Below are 11,403 nucleotides of genomic sequence, written 5' to 3' on the forward strand. Positions count from 1 at the left end.
GGGCCTGTTGGCCTATGTGGTTAACGCCAGGGCCCCGGCGGGCAGTTCACCCCGCGGCTCATTCACGCGTTAATTTGCTTCCACGTTTCCAAGCAGAAAGGCCGTCCCAGGCGAGCAAATCAATAACAGGCCCGCGATCCATCTTCATTCGCGCCACATCCCGCGCTGTCCCCGGTGCTTCGCGTGGGGCCTCCTCCTAATGGGTTCCTGGACGCTGACGGATAGGCGTCCCCGGCAGCCATGCCGTGTCGGCGGATTAAGTCATTAATATCTGCATCGGTCATTTTTCCCAGCCTTCCTCTCCCCAGACTCCTCACCACCCTTATGTTGAGTACACTCAGCGATGCGGGCGGACGCGGTAAAAATGGAATGGCCGCTTCTGAGGTCTCATTGGCTGCAAGCGTGGAAATATTGATTTTTTTTTTCTGCTTTTCTATAATCATGTGTCCTGCCCAGGGCTGCAGAAATTATTGAGATGGGGCTGAATAGGGACTTGCTGATCCCACCCCCTCCGTTTGCCAGAGGGTTTTCTTGTTTTCCTAGAAAGGGAGGCAAGGCGGTCTCTTGGAATTCATTTTGTTGTTCCTTGTAAATGGAGCCCTTCTATGTGCCAACCACTAAGCCTCGCAGAGCGCCCCTCCCCCCGTCACTCCTCTCCCCCCAGAGGGAATTGCCGTCAGCTCTTTGGCTGAGGAAACTGGTGTTCTGGGATCGCCCCGGGTCACCGGGACCTGAGCTCAGGTGTGGCTGGCTCCAGAGACGGCGCCCCTGACACCACCTGCCCTGCTCTGTCACCGTCAGCTCCAGGGGACGCACAGGTAGAGAGGTAGCGGATGTGCGCTGCTGGGGCGGAGTGCGGTCCCCCAATGCATAGGCCGAAGCCTCCCCCAGTGCCAGGTGTTGGGAAGGGGCCTTTGTGGGCATTCTGTTGCATGCGGCCAGGAAGGTGGCCCCAGGTGGGACCGGCACCTCATAAGAAGAGGAAGAGACCAGAGGGCTCGCTCGCTCTGGCACCTGGCGTGGGCATCCCAGCTTCCACTGCGGCAGCGAGAAACAAACGCCCGCTGTTTAAGCCCCCAGTCGGTGGCATCTCGCTTCAGCGGCCAAGTGACTAAGACATCAGAAGTGTCGCTGGATGGAGGGCAGGGCTGCGTGTCGGCCCGGGAGGCCGGAAGTGGGGACAGACGCTGGGGACCAGAGCACAGTGGGACTTACAGGCACACGCACCTCCTCTGCCCGCAGGCAACTCCAGGACCCGACCTTCCCCACCTCAAAGCAGGAGAGGATGGGATGGAAGTTCCAGGAAGCTTGACTCTATCTCTAAAGGAGCAGATAATAAATACTGACGGTTAGTGGGCCATACAGTCTCTGTCTCAATACGCAGCTCTGCCCCCGAGCGCAGAAGTGGACTCAGACCACAGGCAGATGAAGGGGTATTGCTCAGTTCATTCACAAACACAGTCGGTGAGCCGTGGGGGATGGGGCTTTCGGGGCAAGTGTTGGCCTGGCCTGCACCACTGAGGAGTGTCGATGCAGGAATGCCAGCAGAGGGAGGGGAGAAGAGAGTCCTCAGCACGGCCATGGAATGCAGAACCTCTCCCCGCAGGGGAAGCCAAGCTGGAGTCAGCCGATCACAGCAGAAGATGCGCCTAACACAGTGAAAGTAGAAGCGAAAATCCTTACAGTAGTCTACAAGACACGCATGATATTTTCCCTACCCCACACCCCCTCTCTGAACTCGTCTCTTGCTGCCCCTCCCCGTGCACACTGCTCAGTCACACTGGTCTTCCTGCCCTTCCTCAAGCATCCTCGGGGTCTTTGCATCTGCTGTTCCCTCTGCCTGCACCATACATACTGCTGGGCTGGACGGATGAGACCACATGGAACACAGACTGTCCCACTGAGGCATCCTAGACCAATCCTCCAGCCAACCAGGAAGGAGTCCAGTCAAGATCAGCCAGGCCCGGCCCAGATCAGCAGAACAATCCAACCAAACTGTAGACTCATGAGAAATAATAAATCTTCGTGGTTGTGAGTCTCTTCATTTCGGAGCTCTCTCTCACATGGCCATAGATGACGGATACAGGAGGCTGTGCCCCCACCTTGCTGTGTGACTCTAGTAAACACATGTACTCGGTCTGGTCTCCAAATTCCTCATCAGGAAAATGAGAGAATTCTAAAGAGCTTGCGCCTTCCCTTGCCTGATGTTAGAGCGTATCCAGCACCATTGCTCTTTCCCTCCTAAAACGCCTGCCCGTGGCTTCTGTGGCCACACAGTCACAGGATCCCCAGCTACTCTTCTGCTCCTTCTGCAGGTCACCCCAGTGCCTGCTCTGATATATTGAGGCTACCAAGGACTCAGAGCCAGGCCCCAGCTCCCAGAGCACCCTCATGGCTTCACTGGCCGTCTCTGTGCTGCACCGGCCACTTCTGGGACCCACCTTTTCTCTCTCAGTCACTAGGCAGGAAGGTCTGGTCATGTTTGGCTTAAACTACTCATGGACAAGACAGCCAGGCTGAGCACACCGATCCTCTGGAACTGGGGTTGTGACACTAAGAAAAAGGGAGGAATGACTCAGGTGGGCTGCTAAGTGTGACCCCCACACCAGAAATTAGGCTATCATCCTTAACCCTCCCTCTCCCTCTAACCCAAGCACGTCAAACTTGTGGCCAGCGGGCCGCATGCCACGAGTCTGACACGCTTGCTCTACCCAAACCTTACCCCACACCTATTTCATTACCGGGTCTTGTGTATTTTACTTTCTTAACATCCCTCAAATCTATTCTCTTATATTTTGCTCCCTATTCCAAGACAATTTTATCCCTTCCCTGGATGAAGGCAGCAAATTCCCAACTGTCCCCCCTTAACTTGTGCTGGCTCCCAGGGTCCCTCCTTTATCCAGCAAACACAAACTGACCAAGTCATCCTCCTGCTGAAGCCCTGACTTCCCATTTCTCTTGATAAAGATGAGGCCCTGACTGGACTGCCTTCTGCTGAGGGCTCCTCCAGGCCCCTCCTCTCCTGTCGCCCTGCAACCACACTGCCCATCAGCTACTAAAAGGGGCCGGGCCCCCTCCCAGGGTGTTGGCACATGCTCTGGGCTACTCCGTTTCCATCTTCACTCTGCGTTCTGCAGGTGTTAGCTCAAGCATCCCTTCCTCAGGTAAGCCGTCCTCAGTCTCCTGACTAGGTCAAGTGCCCTGTGACACTCATAACCCAAGGTAACGTTGCTTCATGAACACATACCATATTGTCATCTTCAAGTGGTGAGGGTGACTTTTTGAGTAAGAAGAACAAAGATCAGCGATATGACACTCTGTCAAACTTCTTTCTCAAAACAATCCTGAATATTGATTCAATTATCCTCAGAGGTAAAAACAAATAAACTAATTAATAAGCTTGCTTCAGACTCACAGCTAGGAAACACTGAGCAGAGATCTGAACCCAGGTCAACCTGACTCCAGAGTTTGAACTCACTCACTTCACCTGCAGTTGTCTAACTGGGTTCCATGCAGCCCTGGGGTTCAGCAGGCGTGAAGCCTCAGGAAGTAGGGGAGAGCTAAGCAGAGATTTGTCCATCTCTTTGACTATGTGTGCCCCTCCTCCCCTCAAGCCCCAAAGAAGCATGGGTCTTAGTTCCCCTCCGATCTACAGCCTTCATCCTGAACCATGCACCTCGAGAAATCTTGACTTCCCAACCTGTTCTTGACTTCCCTGGTTCCTGACCTCCTGTTTCCTATCCAATGGCCTCCTGTTCACCTGTTGGATTTGAGACTCTTGGCACCACATTTCAGCTCTGTCCTCTAACTTCCAGCCAGACGCGACGGTTAGATAATGCCTCTTCACATGATCTGTTCTTCTGACCAACATGGCTCCTTCCTGGCAGGTGACTGAGTCTTCCTCTTCCCCCCCCAAAGCCCTTGGGACATCCAATTGAATGAACAAGTCCACATCTTTGCCTCCCTCGACCTTAACTTCTCATACCCAAGGGACTTCGCTTTCTATCCACTTCAACACCCATGACCATGACATGTTCAGCCTCTGCTTGAACTTGAATCCCAGCCTCTTACCAACCACAATGCTCTATCATGTCAACTACACCCTTCACTTACATTCTTACTCACAGCCCCTTCTATTCTTCTGGAACCACTTTCTATCCCTCACTCTCACTTACTTTTATCTTCAATCTCTGTCTTTCATCCTCAACATTCAATCACAACGAATTCTTCTCTGTCTGGAAATAACTAAACCCCTCCTGTAGCAGATGCTCTCAGTGCCCTCATATCCCCTCAGCTTTTACCATGGGCACCACTTCAATCCAACTGCCAACTGCCACCTTCTTTGTCTCTTGGCCTGAGGACTTTATCTGGCTGCCAAAGGCCCTTCTCCCCATGCACGTGGCAGGCCAAACGTGCCTGGGAATTCATGTTTCCCCCACCCCCAGCTCCCGTGACCCCGAGGAGAGTCTGAGGTGCAGGCTCAGTGCTGTTTCCCAGAGCTGCCCAGTGAGGTTAAGCCCCATTTCCCATGGTGGTTACTTGCTTGCTGGTGCACCCTTTATTGATTCCCTTATCTTTTCTGTCTCCCTTCTACACTCCCCTACTGGTGTTTTCTGGGATCACCCCCCAAATAAACTACTTGCACTCAGTCCTGTGTCGTCTGCTCAATCCAGCATCTCCTCTGGGCACTGCCAATCTCTTGCTTCCCTTTCTTGGACCAGCGGGTTACCTATACCCATCTCTCTTCCATGCGCTCTGCCGTCTGGTATCTACCCCAGTCCCTCATCAAAACTGTTTCTCCGCAATGTGTAGAAGGGCCTTCCATTTTACTTGGCCTCTGCACAACTTCCAACATGTTGCCACTGTCTTCTCAGAACTCTTTCCTTCCTTGGCTTCATGACTTCACTGTCCGTCTGTCTGCATTCAGCGTCAAGGTCTTTCTCGGCTCCTGGACACTCCAGCTGCCCTTGCAATGCTGAGGTTCCTGCAGGCTCCACCGCCCTTGGTCTTCTCCTCTTCCTCGAAGGTTGCGTGCTCTCCACGGATGATACACCTGGTTAAGAGGCACAGTTGACTTCTCAGTGGCTCTGCCTGCACAGAGCACCATCCTCAGTGTCAGATCTCAACTCCAGCTGCAAATCAAATCCCTCCAACATGTCCTAAACCCAAATTGTTTTTTCCTTGCCCCTTCTGATTAATGTCACAACCCCCACCCAGTCACCAAGCCATCTGGAGTTATCTTAAACTGCTTCCTCTACTCTGCCTGAGACGCACAATTCTCCGCCCAATTTCGTCAGTCCAGCCTATAGAACATCTCTCCTCTCCATCCCACGGCCATGTTCTAGGCCAGATTGCTGCAACAGCATCTTTACCAGCGTCTCTGGCTCTGGTGACCCCAATCCAGCCCATCCTCCACATGCTAGCAGAGTCATTCCTTCAGAAGCACAAATATGAGCTCCAACTCCCCCTGCTTAAACCCTCAGTGATCTCACACCCTCGGGGGAGGTTCAAATCGCTTAAGAGGTTCCCAGACCCCTTCACAATCTCCCTGCTGATCCCTCCAACCTCATCTCTCACCACTTCACATGCTTTAGCCTCGTGGCTCTCCACCCTGGCTGAACACAGACATCACCCGGAGAGTCCTGAGGGAATGCCAGTGCCTTGTACCACCCCCAGAGAGTATGCATGACGTTGTCAGGGGTGAGGGGCAGGCATTAGGACAGTTCTGAAGTGCAGCCAGAGCCGAGAGGTGCTGCCAGAACCAAACCTAGTGGCTTAGAGTCCCGCCCAGTCCTCCGGTGTTCGCCCAGGCCAGTGCCCACCTAGCCCCGCTCCTGGAACACCTTGCTTCAGGGGTGACACCACTTCCCCCTTAATATTCAGCCCCTGGGAACCTTCCTGACCCAACTTCCCAGTCTGAACCCGGAGCTTTCCTCTGAGTTGCCTCTGCTCAAGCCTCTAGGGCATTTACACAGCAAATGCTAACGGTCTGCGCCCCCTCAAATCGGTGGTGACTGCCATTGGGGCGGGGGTCTTTGCCTGCAGGTACAGGGCTGAGCACAGTGGCCCCTCCTTGATGATGCAATGCGTTCATTGAATAAACGAATGAACAAGTGAATTAATGAATTAATGATCCCCATCCCCATTCCCTTCTGGCCATAAGGATAGGAACTTTATTGTCCCTTAGCTGCTCCCTTCTCCTCCCCTAGTTCATGGCCAATGCACAAAGCAGGTGTTCAGTGAGTAGCTGTTGAGTGAATTAACATAAGACAGGCGATGCAAGCACCCACCCCCTCTTCCCTTTTAGAGGAGCGCCCTGGGGAGCAGAGACAAATCAAACTGCACTTTCTACAGTTTTGCTAAAATGGAATTTGCCAAAGACGTCCTGAAAAATGGATTTAATTAGGCCCGTTAATAGGGGAGTCGTTGGTGGCTAAGATTTAAAGCTAAGGTTGAAAGTGGTATCAATAATTTTACCATTTCAAATTATATAGGAGGTTATTTCTCACTCCCACCTTAATTATAAGAATGCATCTCGATGAAACCTCAGCCTTGAAGGGAATAAAGACAGAGGTAGAGGCAGGGTCTGAAATTCCACTGAAGCGGGGTATCAGGGTGTCGCACTGGCTCAGCCCGGTGGTCGGCGTGGGCGAAAGGACTGCGTCACTGCACAGCCAGATCTCATTACACTAACGACCGTCAGGACACCCGATGTGGCTCTTAACTGCAAGCAGCATCCAGGAGAAGAAGGTGCAGAGGTCAAAAGGACCACGTGGGATTCTGCACAGGCTCCCGGGGCCCTGAAGTTCTCGCATTCCCTTTTCCCGGGAGTCACTCTGAGAGAGCCGAGTTCTAATTGGTTCCACAGTCAGATCCTGGAAAGGTCACGACCTCGGTCCTCAGCTCCCCGTTATCAGAGATACTCAGCTGTCCCCCAATTACAGAGCCAAGTGAAAGAAACTCAGTTTGGGGTCTAGAGTCCCTCGGATCCCAGGAGCTGGGATACCCACTGGAAGATGCCCTCTCCCCCGGGGACTCCGGAAATGAGTCCCAGTGTTTGACAGGGCACCATTCCTAAGTTGGTGGCAGGCACTGCTCTGGGCAGAGCTAGGACCAGGGGAAGGCAGAGGAGGCACTCACCTCGGGGGCAAATTCCCAGAGAGGGCAAAAACTCCAAATCAAGGTCATTGATATTTTAATGTGATATTATTAACAATAGTTATCAATGCAAAAATGCTTGCGATGAACAAAATATCCACATTTTATCTAAAGACAGGATCTCAGCCTGCCCTTCCAGGACCTGCTCCCCTGCCTGCCCACTGTCCCAGCCCTGGCTCTAGGCCTGGGATGCAGATTGAACTAGTCTAAACCCCTCCCTCAGGGAGATGCTGGGGCTGATGGGAGATAAACAATGAACAAAAGAGCCGAGTCTAACTAAGGCATCGAGCTGGCAAAGGCTGTAATGGAAAGAAATACAGCAGAGAAGGGGGCGATTCCATAAGAAACATCTCAAACCCTGTCCCCAGCCCAGACTTCCACTCCCTGGTGTCGCAGAAAAAGCAGGACTCCCGGGTCAGTCCAAGGGGCCCATCCCAGCCCCACCCGCACGAAGCCCTGGGCCAGCCCCTCGCTTCCCAGGCGGTTACCGGCTCACCCTCTGTCACCCGAGGAATGAAAAGGTGGGAGTTCACAATAACAAAGACAACATTGGGAGCAATCCATGTGCACGAGCCCCGTGCCGAGCCCTCCGCCCACTCCCTCGTTTAGCCCACACGCAGGCCCGGGACCGGGGTGTTCCAATCGCGTGGGAGGCTGACACCGCATGTGGAGCAGCTGGCCCGCAGGACAACGAGGCTTGGAGGCTCCTGGGGCCAAACTCCCACCCCCAGGGCCCTGTCCGCACCCCAGGCTGAAGCAGGGCTGCCCCTCGGTGACCTTGAGCAAGGCCCTGGGTCTCTCTGAGCCTTGTCCTCATCTGCAAAATGGGGGCACTAATGCATCTCCCTGCTCCCAGGGCCGACGAGGCCAGGCGTCAGGCACCCGTTGGGCCCCACAAATGTGGGCGCCCTTTTTCCCAGCTTGTGCCCGTCGGCAGCACCAGCCTCCAAGGCGAGGGGCAGAATCCACGGGAGGTTCAGACGCCCGTTTCCCGTTTTCCTGACAGCCTATTTCATGGATCACAGAGACCCCAGTCCAGCTGCTTATTCAACAGAGGAAAGAATGAATTCCTTTTCATTCCTTAATACCCGGTGTGACCTATTCTCTGCTGATCGCTCCTTTCAGAGGCCGCAGCCCTTCCCACAGACTTTCAATTTGGCCAGAGAGAGAAAATGGGCAGTAACGACAGAATGTCCTCCCAGAGGATGCTGGGAGCGAAGCACCGCGGTGCCGGTAATAAGTCCAAATGAAAGATATTGTGTCACCTCGTTTGAATTAAACAGATGAACTACGGTCCTGGACCATTAAAAATGAGCCGGCCTGCTGGACAGCTTCCAAGTGCCTCAGAAGGTGTTCGGGGTTTTATATCCTCGTTTCCTGCCAATAATCCCTCCTCCCTGCGAGCGCCGAGGAATAACCTGATGAAAAGGCCACTGGCCCTTCGGCTTCTCAGGGTCCTGGGGCTCCTGCTAATTGGGTGCTAACTGAAAAGCACCAGGGAGCCCCCTGGCAGGCGGCCAGGGCCAGCCTTCACTCCGGGGGACAATTAACTGCCCCAGCAATGTTTTCTCCTCCAAAAATTCTGGGGAGCTCCCCACCTGCACCCCAAAGCCCAGGCAGGGAGGCAGACTGACAGAGTTGCCTCCCTTTACAAATGCGGAAACTGAGGCTGCAGAGTCTGAGACACTTGAGCAGACACCCTGCTGAAGAGCCGCAGGCTGAGCGGCTGGCTCTCCCAGGAGCGCCTGCTTCTCCCCGCCCCGCACCCCAAGCAGCAGCAGCAGCCCCTTCCGATGGCCAGGGCACCCATCTCCCAACGCTAGGGCAACAGTTGCATTGAGTCTTATGCTTCTTGATCGTTTGAGGACCACGAACACCCTGAGAGTTTGATGGAAGCTGTGACTCTTCCCTAGGGGAGGAGAAAGCATGTATGTCGCTCATTGAAGATTTTGCATACAATGTCAACTAATTCCCAAAGTCCTTAAAAACCTTTAGGGATCAATGACCTTCTTCCTTCAGTCAGTAAGTCAATGACATCTACTAAGTGTCTGCTAGGTGCCCGGTGGGGTGTCCTCCCTATAACCCCTCGTCAGGGTGCTCAGAGAATCGCCTACAGAAAGCGCGGCCGGCCGGCCTCTCCCGCAGCACAGCAGTCTGGGCGCTGGGGGCACAGGGCAGTCACCTGCAGAGCTCCTTATAATTCTGATGCCAGAGCTTCACCCCAGCACCTGGGGGACCCAGGCCCCCTGGGGACTCCGATGGGCAGCCAAAGGGAGCCTCTGACGGAGAAACCCCACATGTGTGTGTTAAAGCTCGCGAGGTGGCTGCGATGCTGTCCGGGCAGCTCGTTCACCCACCCCGTGAACAAGCACCCACTGTGTGCCAGGCACTGCGCTGGGCACCGGGCTGGGCACCGGGGCAGAGCAGAGGATAGGAAATCACAACCCCCTCCCCCTCCCTTACAGAGTTGACATTCTAGCGAAGGGAACTGGCGGTAAGTAACGAATCCATAAAAATAACTGCAAATTGTCGGTAGCGCCACAGGCCCCTGGAAAAGGAGACACGTAAAGAAAAAGAGAAGGGCCTTCTTGAGGGGGCCTGGGGACACTTGAGCTGACGCCTGAAGGACAGGGGCTGCGGGAAGAGCATTCCAGGTGGTGGAACAGCCAGGCGAGGGCCCCGCGCAGGGAAGAGCCGAGGAGGAGGAAGCGGCCAGCGTGACTGGGCGCCCAGGTGAGGAAGGGGAGGTGTGACAGGGGACCAGGCCGGCCATGCAGCCCTGAGGGGTTTAGGCTGACCTCCCGGCTGTGGCCTTCATTCTCTGCCGTTCTACAGCCGCCTGGGCCAGGAGCAGGAGGCTGCGAAGGTGAAGCGAGGTCCTAAGGAGCCTCGGCTGGGACGCCTGCCCAGGCCTCCACGTGGCCAAACAGAGGCCGTGGCCCTCAGAAAGTGACCCTCACTGCTCTGGCCCGCGCTCCTCTGCCCCACTCCAGCCCGGCCCTCAGTGTAACCAGTGCCCGGAGAGCATTGTTGCCTCAGCCCAGACCCACACCTCACAAACCCCGGCACCGTGGGAACCAGGCCAGCCAATCAGAGCGCTCTGTTTTGAAAGGGAGCCTTAGACATTGAGCCTCCCCTCCCCGGACAAGCACACCCAACATCCAGAGGCCTCCCAGGGCTCCTTCCCTCTGGACAAACCAGTTGAGCTGCCCCCCACTTTCCCCCAGGACAGGAAAGGGGACTCCTGTGGCTGGAATGCCCAGGGCCAAGATGTAAGCCCACAGTCACCCTGCTTACAGAGCCAGCCACCCCTGCGGCCACGCCATGACACCGGAGCCACTCGGGAGCCGCTGAGAGTCCCCGGCAGTAACCTGGGACCCGCCTGGAGCAGCGAGAGCAGCGAGAGCAGCGTGCAACGCGGCAGCCTGGAGAAGAGTGGCCGCCTCAGCCAGCTGAGCAACGGGTACGCGGGGGACGAGGAGAGCAGCGAGGTCAGCCTGGTGGGCGGCAACCGAAACGCGCCGTTGAATAGAAGACTCGGAACCCCAGCGGTCAGCACCCAGACCAGCCAGCTGTGCGCCGCCTACCGCCCCGACCAGCTGAAGAGCCAGGCGGCCAGCCCAGCCCACGGCGCCCGGCAGCCTGGAGGGGAAACGTGAGCCCAGCCTGCCCGGCAGCGCCCCCGACAGCAGGGCCAGCAGCCTGACCAGCCTCAGCTTCGTCAGCCCGGGCAGCAGCTTCCTGACCTACCAGGTGAGCAGCGGGCTCACCCTGGGCGGCTCCCTGAGCAGCCTGCCCCCCAGCCACGCCGGCAGCTGCCAGAGCGTCCGCGTGGACAGCGCCGCGCAGAGCGGGCCGCAGAGCAGCACGGGCCCTCAGGAGGACAAGGCCGGGGACAGCGGCGGGGACAGCGGCGGGGACGGCGCCAAAGCCAGCGGCCAGGTGGCCGAGGAGAAGCAGCCTGCACAGGGGCTCGTGCCTCTGCGAGAAAGTCCCCGAAAAACGCAGATGTGACCTCACCCGCGGGGCTGTGCCAGGACAGGAGGAAAGCTCTCCGTCTGCAGAACAGCAGGAGGGCCCTGGGGAGCAAGAACTCGTGGTGGGGAGCGCCACGCACACTGAACAGCTGGGCCCCCTGCGTCCGGACCCCCCTCTCCCCTCCCCCGCCCACCCCCTCCCCCGCCCCCCATGACAATAACCTCAGCCCTCAAACACCAGTGAGTGACGGGCCGTCCCTAACAGGAT

The 11,403-nt window shown here is 56.1% G+C and overlaps 1 protein-coding gene and 1 long non-coding RNA gene across 2 annotated transcripts; one reads left to right on the forward strand and one right to left on the reverse strand.

Annotated features, from left to right (window-relative positions):
* Window positions 1-1,428: 1,428 nt before the first annotated feature.
* LOC114226809 (uncharacterized) lies at window positions 1,429-10,097 on the reverse strand. Its single transcript, XR_003612916.2, has 4 exons — window positions 9,957-10,097; window positions 4,640-5,053; window positions 2,442-2,553; window positions 1,429-1,649 (listed from the first exon to the last, which is right to left on the reverse strand). It is a non-coding gene; the product is annotated as an uncharacterized LOC114226809 (long non-coding RNA).
* A 189-nt stretch (window positions 10,098-10,286) lies between these two features.
* C4H16orf82 (chromosome 4 C16orf82 homolog) lies at window positions 10,287-11,065 on the forward strand (the record flags this gene model as incomplete). The annotated part of the gene is made up of 1 exon (XM_028127371.2): window positions 10,287-11,065. A coding segment is annotated over one exon (531 nt), but the record flags the coding sequence as incomplete, so codon positions are not given.
* Between the last annotated feature and the right edge of the window lie 338 nt (window positions 11,066-11,403).

Source organism: Eptesicus fuscus, chromosome 4 (assembly GCF_027574615.1).
Source record: "Eptesicus fuscus isolate TK198812 chromosome 4, DD_ASM_mEF_20220401, whole genome shotgun sequence".
NCBI lineage: Eukaryota > Metazoa > Chordata > Mammalia > Chiroptera > Vespertilionidae > Eptesicus > Eptesicus fuscus.